The sequence below is a fragment of the Tetrao urogallus genome (genome assembly GCF_951394365.1).
Source record: "Tetrao urogallus genome assembly, chromosome: 8".
Lineage (NCBI taxonomy): Eukaryota > Metazoa > Chordata > Aves > Galliformes > Phasianidae > Tetrao > Tetrao urogallus.
In genome coordinates, this window is record NC_136821.1 from 13,393,238 (window position 1) to 13,410,025 (window position 16,788).

General features: G+C 44.6%; 1 protein-coding gene across 6 annotated transcripts in view; it reads right to left on the reverse strand.

Moving 5' to 3' along the window:
• BIN1 (bridging integrator 1) overlaps positions 1-15,300 on the reverse strand; it is a gene marked incomplete at both ends in the record, with an annotated part of 83,494 nt that extends 68,194 nt beyond the window's left edge. For all 6 annotated transcript variants that reach the window (XM_079539101.1, XM_079539099.1, XM_079539097.1 and 3 more), the window contains one exon: positions 15,217-15,300. In XM_079539101.1, coding sequence (XP_079395227.1) covers positions 15,217-15,300 — 84 coding nt within the window. The remainder of the gene's footprint in view (positions 1-15,216) is intronic.
• Between the last annotated feature and the right edge of the window lie 1,488 nt (positions 15,301-16,788).

Below are 16,788 nucleotides of genomic sequence, written 5' to 3' on the forward strand. Positions count from 1 at the left end.
GCCAAATTCACAGAGGATTCCCTGACTGGCACTTTAAAAAAAAAAAAAAAAAAAATTTAAAAAAGAGGTAAAAATCAATCCAACCATCCCTGACTGACAGCTAGAAGAAACACTAGAGAGAATGACAGCAACAAACAGAAAGCAGATCAAGGGATTTTTAGGAAAGCAGCAGTAGAGCCAGACAGCATAAGCAACAGAAAGCATTACACTTGAATTTCCATCTCTCAGTCTGTCACCATGAAAATAGATTGTTTTCATACATCTTCCTGAAGTTTCCAGCCACTTGTTAACAACCCTGCTTATCCTGGCCACAGCTTTGGAATAACACATTCTAAATCTATCAAGGTTGGTACACATTCACAGGTTTAGGAGAAGAGCAAACATTATCACTGGAGATAATACCCTCTGATTAGAAGTATAATCAGAAGGTTGCTACGGTGTCAGAAAATGAAGGAGGAATGTCTCATTGCATACACCCTCTCCCATTTTTTAATCTTCTAATCCACAGACTTTTTTTTTTTTTTTTTACAGGTGAGCACACAAGTAAAGCACAAGAGCCCATATTACTTCCAGATTCAAGTTTGCCCTTCCTGTATCTTCCCGATGCTTCACTACAGAGACTTTACCTCAGAAGGGGGAAGAAACAGAACAGGCTTAGATACCAGTGCTCTCAGTCTATCTCTGATAAGCAGCCCTACAATAACAAAACAAAGAAATTTAATAATACATTTTTCCAGAACAGGGTTCATCTCATCCCTTTTTTTGTGTTTTTGTTTGTTTGTTTTTTGGTGGTTTTTTTTTTGTTTGGTTTTTGTTTTTTTTTTGGTGTAACATGCCTTTAAAAAAAAAAATTTTTCATTTCAGAGCATACAAGGGAGCTGAGGCTTACATGAAGATGACATGCCAGAGACCCAGTAACAGCGCAAAGGAGAACAGAGAAGGAAGCTGTGGAAGTAGCAGGTACTGAGCATGACAAATTCACCTCTAAAATGAAGTACATGCTTCTTCCGATAAGGAAGAAAAAAAAATGCTTAACTCTGTTCTTCACTCCATGAAACAAGGAATTAATAGTTTATTGACGAGGACCTTTACTTCCTTAGCAGCATGGAGCTGAAAATGCAAGAAGCACTAAGTTTTTACGGCCCCTTCAACCTCCTTCCCTCCTCATTCTGCCTAAAAATATCTATCAACACTTCTGATAACCTTCCTTGCCTACAGCATGACTGAGGGCAGAGCCGTGCCACCCGCTGGGCCAGAAGAACACACTGCGGCTGCCCCTCCCAGCACGGCCACCAGCTGTCCCTGGGCCTCAGGCTGCCCATCAGCAGGGCTGGCAGGCAGCTTCTGCAGGCTCTCTACCAGCAGTTCATTCCCAAGCCTGCCACTCTTCCAGCCCCCACGCACAGCCCCCCACATCCTCGTTTTCATTCACTGCCCCATTCGTGATGGTGAACTTTAAGTCACCCAGGAAACCTTCCTGTCCTACTTTTACTTCCCCAGACCAGGCAGCACGTGTGTTTGTGTCCCAGGGCCACAAGGACAGACACATACAGCACTGCATACTCCGGCCCTGCCAACATGGGGGTCAATTTATGAGTCTGTGCAGGGTCTCAGGCCCTGCAAACAAACACATGCTCCAGAAAGACAAGGTAGCCCACCAATCTCCCGGGATTCCTTTGGCATTTCCCTTTCTTTCCTGCTCTTCTAAAGCAGCATTCTGACATAAGCACTGGCACTAGTGTCACTTCCACTGCAGAACACCTTATTTCCTCTCTGGAAGCCCCATAATAGCCTTTGCTCTTCCTCCTTTACCTTGTTATCACTAATACAACTGGATTTTTCTCAGTTATTTAAAATCTCTTATCTGTTCCTTCTGTACTTTCAGTTACTCTCCTGCAACCAGCAGGACAAGCCCATCTTGTTCTTCACCACACAGTCTGTGTAACTCCCAACACATTGCTATATTCTCACCCGGTAACTATCAGCATTTCCTATAGCAAGGCCATTCCTTCATCTCCCTCTGCCACATTACCTCTTCTGAGGTGCCAATTCCCATAACAGCTCCACCCACAGCTTGCAGGTATGGAGACTTCTGTACACCTTCCTAGCCAAGGGAACTGGAAACAACTGCTATCACATGTGATCCCAACATCCCATGGTGTAGGACAACCTGGGAGAGGACTGGAGCTAAAAACACATGGCTAAAATGATTCAGATTTAGAAATCAAGGTATGGAGTGGCCTTTTACTTTATCCACGTTCTATTCCAAAACTGTTTCCCACAGTACTTCAAACACCACTACCACTCATTTATGAAAATGTAATGACAAGCTTTCCATGTGAGAAACCTCCTTGAGCTCCTCAAGCAGGTCATTCCCACCAGCCCAGTGTCTTTGCTTATTTTTTCATGAGCAGGCTGCACTGCTCTGCATAACAAGCCTGCCTGCCCAAATTCACCTCAGCTCTCCATCAGCTGCCATTAATCCACCACCTGGCTAAGCAGTGTAATGCTCTTTAAACATACGGTGCAGCGTTAAGAGTAATTTGGGGTGGATCATTCAGCCTGTGTGGAAAAAAAAAAAAAAAAAAAAAAATCAGCCTGAGATCTAGCAGCATAATTTTCCCCTCCTCTCCTGGCAAGTTTCTCATATGTCATTGGCAACCATACTGCACTGCAGATGTCAAAGCTGATAGTCTAGGATACCTAAAGAGAAGACAACTTTTAACCATCACAAAAGACTGCATTTCTGAAGACTAAGCAGTGGGTGAATAATTCTCATCTTTCAGCAGAAGCCCAAAAAGAGGCTTGAGAGAAAAAGGCTTTGGCATCCATAGTAGGAGAAACCACACTGCTGTGACATGAACCAGTGGAAAAGATGCTGTTAAGATAAAGGCAAAAAACCAAAGCATCATTTTCCTTTCTCTTTTAAACCAAAATCTGCTGAATTTCATTTATCTGTGTAGCCGTACACTCACTCCTCACTTCTCTTTAAGTGCATGAAATCCCAGTCAGTTTTCTCTGTGCACGAGTTGAGGGGGGGGGAGAGCATTTTCTCACATAGCCAGCTTGAGCTGTGAGGTTTACTGTGAGTACAGCTAGGAGTCCAGCAATGAAAGATAAAGATGAGATAATTTCATCCGAGCGTAACAACTTTTGCCGCAGCTTACAGAAGTGAAATAAAGCAGAAGGTGATGAGACAGCCTTATCTGTAAAGGTAGCTGACTCTACGGATGCGGTATCTTAACTACAGATGAAAAAACCTCAAGTGACTTCCCCAGTGACCAAGATGAAATAGTGAAGCTGCTCTCACAATAACATGAGAACGATACAAGTAACTGGTGCAAAACGACATGAAAACACACAAAATAGTCAGGTGTGGAAATACATCAATATTTGTCAGTCAATTTAAACTGAAATTTGAGTATCTGTGAAGAATAAGTTAAAAATCTGCATTTGTTGTTGCAAGACAAAATTAACCCACCTTCTCTGTTTCTATTACCAACCCTTAGAAGGACTATTTCCCACATGAAAAAAAGCCATTCTCATAGTAAAGAAAAATACACAGTGCATCTCTAGGATGCAAGAGCTATTTCCCTCATTTACAGAAGCACAAACAAATAATCAATTCTCCGGACACTCTGCAAGCTTTATCTCTCACCACCTCTGCACACAGCAAATCAATTATGCAGAGGTTCTCTTATGCATATGTAATCCCAGGCTCCTCTCCCATGGAGGGCATTTACCAGAGAGTTAGATCTTGGATTGGGGTCCCCAGTGTGCACACTGCACTGATGCAAATCCCAAAGGTAACACAGTTCTTTAAGAAAAAATTCTTAGCACAATTCTTGGCTCTTTTCAACATTCCAGGTTGTTTCTCCCTTCTCCTCTACCCACAGTTTTTTGCATTTTTACTTCTTGCATCATTCACATCGAAGTTAAGTCACAATACAGCAGGAGTGTGTGTTGTATTGTGATATGACACATACATGACAGTATGGAAAAAAAACATTTCTCTTCTCGCTGACATGGCACAGCTCAGCCTCTGCAGGCTCACTATGCTCTCATAATTAGGGGGGTTGGACTCTATCTCTGGAGGTGCCTTCCAACCCCTACAGTTCTGTGATTCTGTGATAATTGCAGTCAGCTCAGCATCTATTTCTAAACCACTCAAACACCTCCAAGCCCAGGTTCCTTATAAAGGCCCCTACTACATTAGCTAAGATTTAGCCTTCTTATCTTACCTCTGAATCTCTCTCATCTGTTTATATGACATCCCATTATATCAGTTCAATGCAATAGCTACAACTCACATACCAAGCATTACCTTACCATAAATCAAAGAGTGAAGGATCATTCTTTAATATAACCAACAGTAGGTTGGTTATATTAAAGACAACAAAGGGAAACAATAATTGCTTCTTTCTTTCTCAGAGCTATCGATAAACCCATTCCCATACAGGTGATCAATACATCATTTCCCTTCCATGTATGATTCAGTTTTATTAAGCACATTTTCCTCCTGTCTAAAAAGAAAAAAATAAAAATAAAAAAAATCAAGAGCCTTGCTTTACAAGAAGTCATTGGGAAAACACTACATTTTTATATTTTCCTTTGTTTGATAGATTTTAGCAATTAAAACCAAAGCACAAATATTGCCATCTCCTACCTCCTTATTCATCACTAACTATTGACTTTAAGGAGAACCTGGGGATGTCCTATTATTTTCCACCTACAAAGTTTCCAGTAATAAAAACAAACTAGAAAATATCATTTAAACTTCAGTTTCCACTTTTTCCTCACCTACTTTACATCCTTCAGATAGTCAGGATGCAAAGAGGAGGAACGTAAAATTGATGTGCCACATGCTACCTACAGGTGTAATAGAACTGAGCTGGTAAAGAGGTTACTCCCCCAGCTCCATCACCACCCCACCACCCTATGGGTTCTGCCTCGTCAGTTTTGCTGGTTCACCATACATCAGGTCAAAACAGGGCTTAATTCCCCTTTTAACTCTGCCTTAGTGGCAGACTACTGCTGGTCTATTTCCCATCCCCATGCTTGTTGCTGACCGTCAGTCTCATAGTTCAGAACTTACTATCAAGTGCACCTATTTGTGAGGGTAAGCTTGAAAGAAAAGTAAATGAGCCCAACTCATCACAGGTAACAGGGCAACAGTATACAGACAGAAAGGGGAAGGAGCAGCTGGAGATGACTCATGTTGGTGGCAGCTGTGTTGTAAGAGCCCAGTCCGATTAGCTAGGTCAGTTCAAATTGTTGATCTGAGAAGGCCAAGAGCCAATCGAGAGGTGAGCAGATACAGATGCATAGGGATTGTTCCAGCAGCACGTAAGTAGAGAAGAAACCACAGAACCGAAGGACTACCATTTGGAAGTGGTGACTTCTTTCATCAGAACAAATCCAGAGCTGGAAGCAGGCAACTAACTCAAGAAGCGTGGCAGATGAAGAATTTTAAGAGTTCAAGCTACAGCTTTCAGATTATGAACACTTCAACCTTGACAGCTTTTGGGCTGATTTGAGAGATGCTGAAAATCCACAGCCTCGCTGGAAGATACATAACCTCCTCTCAAGCACTCAGCCTTGGCTCATTGAGTCTGAGGTATAGGACCTGCACCTAGACATCTCAATGCATAACGGAACAAGCAGCTGGCCACTGCACACAGATGTTAGAGATGTATTTATACAAGCCACCTTAGTCATATGCATTCGTATGCCAAAACCACAACTTGGTGGGTGTCCTCCTCCCCCCACTTAGCTTGCTCTTTTTCAAACCAGGCAGGTAAAACAATGAATTCCTCAGAGTTCAAGGCTTTTACCAAAGCACAAGTCAGAAAGAAGGTGTATCTATCATTACCCTGGAAATAAAGAAGCAGGTAACTTCAAACAGACTCCAAGAAAGCAGGTAATTTTCCACCCCAGCTTCTGTCTGTCTCAGCCTTTGCAGATATCAAATCAGGGACCAAAAAAAGCAGATAACTACCGAGCTGGGCAATAGCTACACTGAAGCTGAGTAGCTAATAAGGCCAAATGGCATCTCTTAATTCATCTGGCATCAATGTGACATTCCAGGCAGCAGGACTTGAGCAACATCAATGTCTATTACTTGGGTAGGCATTTAACATCGCTTAATTAAACCCTATCTATAGCTGACAGTAACACTAGTAAGAGGAACACATAACATAAATAGTTCTGTTTGCATAAATCCCCCTTCTCATGTCCTCCACCTCCTCCCCTGCAACATTCATTTTAAACACTGATACATTTGCAAGAAGTATTTTTATTTTTATGCAGGCACTGATGCAAAATGAAGTAACCAAATCAGGACAACACACAAAAGGCATCTGGGGCCATGCTGAGCTGAAGAGAGAGATAAATGAGCAGGTGCGTGCTAGAGGAGAGCAGTGCAGAGGAACTCTTATAAGGCAGAGCCATGAGCAAAAGGACTCCAGAAGATACAGGAGATGCAGAGTCCTTAAGAGGCTAGGAAAGCTCCTTTAAGGGCTCATGACTGTCTTAGCGAACAAGGATTGAAGTTTCTCAAATGCAAGACAGATCTAGAACACACACAACTGTGAAAAGGGAAAAGACACAGACTTCAGTTGGGACTGTGTGATTGAAGAGGGAGACAGCAGCAAAGGATCAGGCAGGGGAGAAAGGCTTAGCAACACTTTCCTCCATGGAGAAGTTGGGTTACTGAGTGTGGCTTGTCTCAGCAAAGTTGAGAGATACGGAACAACACCATCACTCGTTGATCCTTTTCAAGCAAGTCAAAGGTCCTCTACTAGTGGAAAAAAAAAAAACAAACAACCCTCTGACTGCAAAAATGTCTGAAGGAACCTGCTTGTGAGCAGCTTATTTTTTCCATTTGAGAGGACTGCCTCTGCTTCAGAATAGTAGAAAGAAGAGTAACAGCAAATAAAAGAACTTGGCTTGATGGGCAACGTTCCCCTCTGTGAATAGGTGTAAGCCCACTGGTTTCTGTGACAGCGTGCTTACCAAGAACCTGGGCCAGGCTGTCTTTGCAGAGGAAAATTATCACAATGCTCTTCTGAAAGGGACTCCTCAAAAATACAAGTCTGAGATGGAGATGTGGGACAGGCTGCTTAGAAAACACCCTAGTTAAATACAGCCTGACTCTAATAAGTCTTCATCCAGCAGAGCAACTCTGCTCTTCTCACCTACTGATATCCACAGCCACATCGTAATGGCATCCAGCCCTGACAACACTCACTTCTTCCCTGAATTATGTATGTTCACTGAAGATCAGGGAACACAGAGTAAAAGCCTCCAGCTTGGCAAAAAGTTCCAGTCCAGCAACTGCCCCTAATGCCCAGACAAACCCTAGGCTGTGAGGAGTCCGGATGCAGCACAGCAGTGCAGGATGCACAGTTGACACATCACATCACCCCTGACTTTCTTTGACCTTGCCCTTCCTACCATGGTCACACTTCTAATTCTCCCCTCTCAGACCCTGCACATTCAGCTGCTCCTCCTCTCCTAAGAAAGTCAGTCTCTCTTTTCAATTTCTGAGCCTTCAGTGTATTTTAATGAGTTTTCCAGGGTTCGAAAATAGCCTTGTGCCCTTGTCTATAAAAGCATCCTCACTGAACCTCTGCACAAATTATCTAAGAAGCCTTTTCAGCACACTGGAACTTGGAATTCTACTGAAATAAAACAGCGTCTCAACTGAGGCTGTCTGATATTTGTGTTGGAATTGCTGCGGGATAGCAAGTATCCTTTTTCAGTAACATCTAACACGATCACACCACTGGTGCTAACAAACAATCATAATGGCTGTATGTCACAATGAGGGAAACATTATCACATGAGTATGCTCACTCAGTGGCTAAAGCTTATTAAGGCACAGCTAAACTTGGTCTTCTGCAATGATACTCAGTCTGAGCCAATAAAGAAGAAAAATTAGTCCAGAAGAGAAGTCAGTTCAATACACACAAGTACAGCAATTCAGTTCTACACTGGGGAACCCTGTGTTTCCATGCCACAAGTGTACCCAAGTGTATTTCTACATCTGAACAAACAAACAAACTTTTCCTGAGCATTGTTTTTGCCTCTAAGCTTGGCATCCCTCTCATAGCATGTTTCCAAAATAATCCTTGAAACACGCTGTCCCCTGCCACACCAGCTCGCTCCCCTTTTCAGTGTCATGTTGGAACAGTATTTGTTCCACCCAAAGGTGGAGTGGGATGAAAGGACCTCCTTCAGACACTGCCCTACTGCCTGAAAATTCAAACTTCATGAGCTGAACATCCAAATTAAACAAAATAAATTCCCTACATGTTTTTTAAATCTAATGCTTTCCCCTCAAGTTTTTGCCCTTTTTCCCCTCCCATAACAGCTGAGGAAAGAGGAATGGAAATAAATGTAGTCCTTCTACACCCAGAGCCAGTACTGTCGCAAGACTTACTCTCATTTACAGGAATGTGCCACATTACTTACAAGGATAGCAGAGAGCTACAGGATCAGCAGTTCTACTAAAGAAAACTGGTTCAGAGCTCTACATCTCCATATCTCTTAATACCTTATATATTATGCATGTGTGCACATCCCTCAACTGGCACCATTCCAAATGAATCCAATGGGATGTCATCACTCATTCTGCAAATACCTTGACATTCAGCTCTGAGTTGGTTAAGTCAACTGTTACTGTTTCTGGCTTTATCAAACATGCAATCAAGACAAGCAACATGAAGTAAAAAACACAAACATTTTAGCTCTGTTTTCAGACGCACTAGTTACTGTAGGACTGAAGCTTCCTTTTCCTTTCTGCTGGCAAGTACTGCTGTTCTGCCTAATCCAGTTTCAAAGCAGTGTTAAGAAAAGCACAGTGAAAAATGTGTTTCAACTCCAGACAAGACAACTTTGAGGAGAGCTCAGTAACTAGCACAATTCTCGTGCAATTTTGACAAAAAGCTCTAAACCTACTTTAAAAATTTTAAATTTAAAAAAAAATAATTTTAAAAAAATCAATCCATGATTGGTGAAGTACTGGCAGAAAATAAAATCATTCCAGAACAGGTTACCAGTTTTCTGAGTCTGCACATCAAACCTCGGCAGAGGCCAGTGCTTCAGACTGTGGTATCTAAGTATCATCAAGAGATTAATGGCAGCCCAAGGCTTTTACAGCAGGATTAGCTACTGTTAATCACTAGTTTCCTCCTTCCCTCCTTATTGGTAAAGTTTGCACCCTCCATGCTATCTGGCAGCCTATATTAAGAAACTGCCATCCAGACTTCTCCTTTCTTCTAAGCAAAGAGACAGAAAGAAACAGCACTGTCTGGCTCTCGTGAATCTCCTAAACATTGTCCCAGCTACCCTGCCTCTTTAGAAATGCTTACTTCAAAAAAGGCTTTAAACCACCAGCTCCAGATCTGAGCAGGTTTGCCCCCCATATTCTGTACAGACAAAAAACTCGTTATGCACGCATACGTGCATATGTGCAAACATCATCTGATCCTCAGTTCATCAACTGTGCCACAGCTGCTTCATAAACCTGTCTAGGTCCGGGCAATGCCCTGAGCTCTAGCTTCCAATCTTCCCTGTTACAACCAGTGCCCCAAACCCTTCTGAGGGCTCCCAACAGTCATGGAGAAACTCAGGGGAAAAAAAAATGAATTAAGCAACTGTGAAACTTGTTCACCTTGCACTGCTTCTATTTGCATTCATCACAACTGTTCCTTCAGAGCACAGAAGTACAATTTGAAAGAGATTCATTTTCTGAGTAGCAGCAAAGAAACAAACAACATAATCAAGTTGGCATAATAAAACAATCCTAAATCAAGAAAAGATCCACTGATCCTGCTTTAAAAACTCTATTTTCTTATTCTAGGAATGAGGGACTGGGCCTATCCTGCAGTACCTGCCAGCTTGATGAAGGTCAAGCAGCTGCAGAGGCAGCAAAGCCAGCAGACGTAGCACATGACACCTGAACAGAGACCAGCTACTTGCACCCACCTGCTGAGACTGACTATCCCTTGCAGCATGGCTGATAATGCAAGCATTCCTGCAAAGATTTCTCACTTCTGTCTTGATAAATAGTAAACTAAAGCCATATTTTAAACAGATTTTAACTACGGTGCAATATAAAATGACATTCTTCTCTTTTCCAATCCCTTATCTGAGGATTGGAGGGCAGTAGCTCAGCACAAGTACCAGAGCATCACAGGTTTGCTGGTGCTCACATACTCCATCTCACAGGTATCAAAGTAAACAGTCCCTCAAGAGAAATCGTAAGTAGAGGCTGACGTCAAACTGGACCTCGGTGCTTCGCTCTATTCCACCTGCCTGCAGCTCCCTTAGGAAGCTTTACCCATATTTAAAGCAGAAGCTGCTCTGTACACGTTGGCTTTGCTAGCCCAACTAAGTAGCCTGTTATGCTTGGGCAAATGGTGTGTAACACAGGAAGCTGCAAGATGATCCTTGAGAAGCTGCAGAATTCACACAGTGTGCAGCTCAGGTGTCCTATCACCACCACAGGGAAAAAATAAACACTCTAATACCTGTAAACCAAAGATACCATCCTGTTATGCATAAAGTTTGTAGAACTGGGGTTTTACAACACATTTGGTTACAAACAACAGGATCTTGTCACTCAGTCTGAAGGGTCAGGAACTAAAGAAACCAACCATAACTTTTACTATTTTCCTCCCAAAGTTATGATATTGCAAAAAGCATTGGTGTCTGGAAAAACCAGCATGCATGATGAATGGAGAAGACAGACACTAGTTTGATAGCACCAACCCAACCAATGAGTTCTGCAACACTAATTATATCCTGCCCAGAGCCTCACCAAAACCCTTCTTCGAAAAGAGATCTTACAGCCACTTCAGTAACATGATCTCATAAGAACTGCACTGAAAAGGACTGGCTGTGAGACTAGAACTCACAGGGAAGATAAAGCAACCAGAGATAGGCCTCAGCTTTTTCTAATCAGAAAATTCATCCATCCTTGAGATTCTGCTTGAAAGAAATCTGTTGCCAACACAACAGGCAGAGGAGTACCTTCAGCAGGGCAATGATGGTTTCACTGGCAAGTAAACATGTGGAGCATGGTGTCCTGTTTCACCTCCTCCCTGCCCCATGCAGATTATCCGATATCCAGCAATACAGTCTGAGCTCATACTGGAACCATCTGCACATGAGGGGCATTAATTCAGCTCTCCCTTTCTCTCCATTGCCTGCTTTCCAGCAACACCTGGACACAAAGTACCTCTGAGATTCTATCTGTCACATAAGCCTTATCTTCTTGATAAAGTATGAAGTGCTTTCCTAGGGAGTTCTCCAGAAAAAAAAAAAAAAAAAAAAAAAAAGTTAAGTCAGATCAGCAAAAGAACATCTGTAGTTTGTCAGGCTTTATCACTCCTTGTACTTCACTAGTACCACAAGGCTCACAGCCACCAAACCATCCTAACCCCACTCAAAACTAAGTGAAAACCATAAAAGCTTTGAACAAAGATCCTAAGGGAAAAAATAATCAATATGGATTTTCCCTCCTCCTAGATAGGTGACTGTGATGGTTCTTTCTTAACGAGAGAGCTTTTTCCATCTACTGTTTTTTGCTTGAAGCCTGCCTCCCTACGTGCAGAGGTTCCACAGAGCACACAGCTCCTTTTTCAGTTGAATCCTGAAGACATTTGCATTTAAATTTAGCTTAAGGTTCTCGGTTGCCGTTCCGTAGAACAGATTCCCACCTGCTTCAAAACGGCTGAGATTTCACTCCAGGTGTTGTCACCTGCCATGCTACAGCTACTGGCAGCTTAAAAAAAAAAAAAAAAAAGAAAAAAAAAAAAAAAAAGTCTTATCAGAACAAGCTCCAAATGCAAGCCATGCCTTCTGCAAACTGTGTCTGTGGGGGGGGAGGGGGTGGGAAGTAGCACAGGCAGAGCCCAGAAAGGATTGTTACATGACACAAATTAATGGGGAAAAAAAAAAAAAAAAAAAAAAAAAGAATTGAGAAACCACAGCCAAAAAGCACTGCCAAAATTACTCCTCTGCCTTCCTTTTCAAGGCCAACGTCCTTGGTTATTTTTCAGTGCTGGGTCACAAATACTTTAGTGAAACCTCTGGTTTAGTGGCATAGAAACGCTTATTTGCACTGAAGCACACTTCACAGAAAGTGATCCAGATCTTCCGTTTGGTCCAAATGAAAAGAGCAAGAGACCACTGCTCCAATCACAGCAGCTCCCAGACAAAGCCTAGAAAGGGAAATGTAAATTCATTCCTTTCTACTCCACACACACACACACACACACACACACAAAAAAAAAAAAAAAAAAACTCCTGAGGAGAACTCCCTTTCCAACACCAAGTTTACAGTTTGTCTCCTGAGAAGTGTCTGTTCTCCAGGCAATTCACATCCCCCAGTCCCAGAGCCGATCCTCTCTTTCCACTCTGAATCCCTGGGATGAGGATTCGGCCAGACAAGGAGCAAAACCCCACCCTATGAGCTCAGCCCACTCCTAGTATCTCCCGGAGGTTCCTCACACCAGAGCTGCCCTGTAGCACCAAGGTGCTGCTTCATTTTGCTTAAAGCAGAAACTCACAGGTACGCAGATTGATACATTCAAAAACAGGAGACTCTTCAAACCAAATGAGAACTGTGCGAGCGTGAAAGATTTTTAAAATTTCCAAAATAGAAGATAAAAATGATGACATGGAAACAAATTCTGAGATTCCAGATATAAAACAACAACTTTCAAACCTTTATTGTCAAATGCTCCATGGCAGAGTTTAAAGAGCGTGCAAACATAAGCCTCTCCCCAAATACCACAAAAATGGAGGCGTTACAATTTTACCCCATTTTACAGATGTTGAGAACCTACAAAAGGTTCTGAGCTCAAAGATACGGTCTGCTTCAGCAAACTGTGGGATGACAAAGTGCAGCTTACAGCCTAAATCTTCCAGCTGCTGACAAGGATGATATGTTTGCAATAGTTGCATGGGTCCTTTCTGCTAGATGGGTTCCTTTCAGAGACATCAACTTCCTCCATACGTTTCACCGGACAACAGGAAGACTACTGCTAAGCATTACGCTTCAGGCTACTCTTGAATAGAGAAGAGGGATTAAAAGTGTGCACAGCCCATTTGCAAACAGCACAGTCAACCATTCTGCCCCATATTTCCTGCTGAACTGAGAAAGCGCCTTCCAAAAATAGCCAATAGTTTTGCTGAAAGGCTCAAAACAAACAGTACTTCTGAAGGAATATCTTACATACTTTACATAATAGCCATCTCAGAAGGGGAAAAAAGGATGTGTACAGTGTTCCAGTGTGAATTCTGTGTTGAACAAAAAGACATCATTCTTTGCTTAACACAAGGCTTAAATTCACCATGAAGGAAATTGCTGAAGTTAAAGCCTTTGGGCTCTAGCTGGGAGGGAAACATCCCTCTGAAGGGAACCATTTTTATCCTAAATTGAAGTTGAAAGAGGATACGTAAAAGGAACGCTGTCAACTTGTTTAAGCCTCAATTTGTACTTGCCTCAAAAAAGGAAAGTTCAATCTCATTCAGCTTCTATCAGAAAAATCCGAAACATCTTTAAGCACTTGGATTGTTGGGCACCCAGGTACACCTATACAGGCTTCTACTTAAGGACTTTTTTTGTTTTTGCTTTAAAACCTGGTCCTTATCCCTAGACATATGGTTTACCCTTCCTGTTAAACAGTATGCCTACTTTAAAAGGAAATGACATAATAGTAACACCGGTATCACACTATAACTGCTACCTTCTATCCCATTCAGCAGTAGCTTTCCTCACAAGCTAGAAATCTACATCCATGTGCTTGCTCAGTGACACTCTGCCCCTTCAAGACAAAGGTGAAACTCCACAAAAGAGGAATTGTTACAAGCAAAGCAACAGCAGCATGAAGGGGGCAAAGTCAGCGATCAATGCCTTTTATTCTTTCTGAGAGCCAGGAGAGAGAAGTTGCACTGTTTGTACTAGGATAATAACAGCTAAAGGGCCTAAAAATTGTGTTCACTTATTAAGTTCTTTATGGTTTGCTTTCCTTTCCTCCTCGAAGGGAAACTAGCTGTCTGTTTTTTGTGTAAAGCAATAAAAAACTGATTTCAGATCGTGCAAATTCCCTACAAGACACAGCTATGCTCTCAATTCTTACTGTCATTCCCATATCCCATGTCACCATGGGGGAAAGAGCTACACGTCCTGGTGGGAGCACTTGTGGAACGTTCTTCCCCTGAGGAACGAACCTGCACATTAGGAGCAGGGAATGGCCCGGCAGCCAAGCTTGGCTCAAGCTGCACCAGTAAGCACTCCATCAGCAGGCCAGGAGCTCAGCCTGCATCACCCACTTTAAGATTAGCTCAAAATACGGTTGCCACCTGGTGGCTAGCAGGGAAGGAATACGGCATCCGCGAGAGCTCGGGCAGGTCTGCTGTAGGCGCCAGGAGCTGCGACAGGGAAAGCCGCAGGGAAACCGAGCTCCGCGGAGCGCAGGGAGGGAAGCAGGAGCTGCGGCCAGCAGCCCCGCGCGGCCATCCGCACGCGTGCTCCGCAGCTCCCAGGCTGCCGGTCCCGGCCAACGAGCCCGGGGCAGCGACAACGTTAGGCCCGACGGGTCCGGGCTCCGCTGTGACCCCGCGGCGTTTTGTAATACCGTCGGGGCCGAGGCCAGCGCAGCACCCACCCCCAGACCGCCAGGATTAAATCCGGTGCTAAAGATAACCGCAGGGAACACGAGCGGAGCTCTGATCCGCTCACCCTCCGCCCTCGGACGCGCACCCGTCCTTATTCAGTCAATGTCACCCCGCGGCGGTGGGCTGACAGCGGCTGACGGAGCGGCCGAGCCGCGGCCCTGCGCGAAGCTGCACGGCCCAGGGCACGGACCCGGGCATCGCGTGCCGCCGGCACAGGGAGCACAGAGCTGTCCTCCCGTCACCGCAGCAATCTGCCGCTTCGGCTGCAGCCGCTCCGAGAGCTGCACTGAAGGGCGAGCGGCCGCACCGAGCCTCCGGGAGACCATCAGGAAGCGGCTCCCGTCCCCTTCGCTCGGTGCCTCCGAGGTTACGTTCGCAACGCCACAGAACGCAGCGGCGCTCGCCAAGCGCGCAGCCGGCTCTGCCTCTCCTCCGGCAGCGCCAGCGTCGCCTCCCGTCGGTGCTCAGCCCGGGCCGCGAGCGACGGCAACCCGGCCCCGCGCATCCCCACCCATGCCCCCTCACCTTCTCCTGCGCCCGGGTGAGCTTCTTCTGGACGTTGCTGGCGATCTTGCCGGCCGTCACCCCCTTGCTGCCCAGCTCGGCCATCTTGCCTGCTCTTTTAACGGGCGGCTGCGAGCGCCGGGCCGGCGGGAAGGGGGGGAAAACCCGGCGGGAGACAATGGCCCCGGCCGCCGCCGCCCGCCCCACGGCGCCGCCTTTTAAAGGGACAGAGCGCCGCGCCGCCTTAAAGGGGCCGCGCCGCCCCGGGAGGGGGCAGCAGTGGCACTGCCCGCAGGAAGCCTTCCTTAATAGTACCATTGCAGAGGGCTGCGCGGTAGCGAGAGATCTTAGATGATGGTGTGATCTGAGTGCTATCTTTCCTCCTGCTTTAAGAGATTTGTACCACTGATGAAACCACATATGAAATTGGTAACGCTGCATCAATACTTTTCAAATTATTCCTGGACCTAAAGTGAGAAATTTACATTCTTGGGGATGGCGATTGTAACAAATCAAGGCCCTGATTTAAAAGCAAGCTGAAATGTCAGCAGATTTCATTCCATGCTTTTAGCTGCCCACTGTGGCACACAGGTAAATGCCCTCACCTGGCTCTTATCTCTTTGAAAAGCGGGGAAAAAAAATATCAACTGACAGAGTGTCCACGGGAATAATGGGTTGGCTGATTGGTTTGCATGGAAGTCGGGCATAAGCTGCTAGCACAGCGCAACCAATCTCCTCTATTTTCACTTGTGCACAATAATTTGGATTCAGCATAGCTGAATGGTGGTTCATTGCTCCCATCAGGGAGTAACGTGGATGTCAAGCACCACCACAGAAGATGCTGCGCACCTACTAGAAGAAACCAACTGGGGCTGCACAGCGCTTTGCACACCTAACTTCCCTGGAATTCTCAGTGCCTTTGCCCACATGGTATTGTTCTGTAGCTGTGACCAGTATTTTAGCACTGGCTCAGGTGCGCACCCTGCCTCCTGTCTGCCCTTGACCCCTGCCCTGCACTCCTGACTGCACAGCACACACTGCAGCTGTGCCACAGCCTTCATCCAGCCAGGCCTCCATCTTACTCTCCTATACCCACCCGCTGTGCAAATACATTTTGTGAAACTGCTCCTTCACAACACAGGACAAAGTTCTGCTTCCTGAAAAATGGGAATCCTAACATTCAGCCCCAAAGTTTCCTCCAGTTCCTCTCACTGGGTCTTGGTCAGGTTCCTTCCTAGCTGCTTCTGTACACTGGTCTTACTGCTTGTGAGTTGGCATCTACTATATGAATGCAGCACCCAGCACATCAGCCAAAACACTTGAGAGACAATTTACATACACATTAAGATGGAGATGTGCATCTCTTACACTTAATTTAATAGAAAGATGGTAGTAAAACTGACCTGTGTTTCAAGATGACTTCACAGTCTTTATTTTGCCAGATGAAAAAAGCTACCTCCAGAATTTCATGCACACAGGGAATTAGTCTAGTACTCACTGTTGCAATCTGAAGCAAAAGAAAAACAATGACAGTGATTACTCGAGAGAGCCAAGACAGATTATTCAACTTGTATTTTACTTATTGTTTCCCAT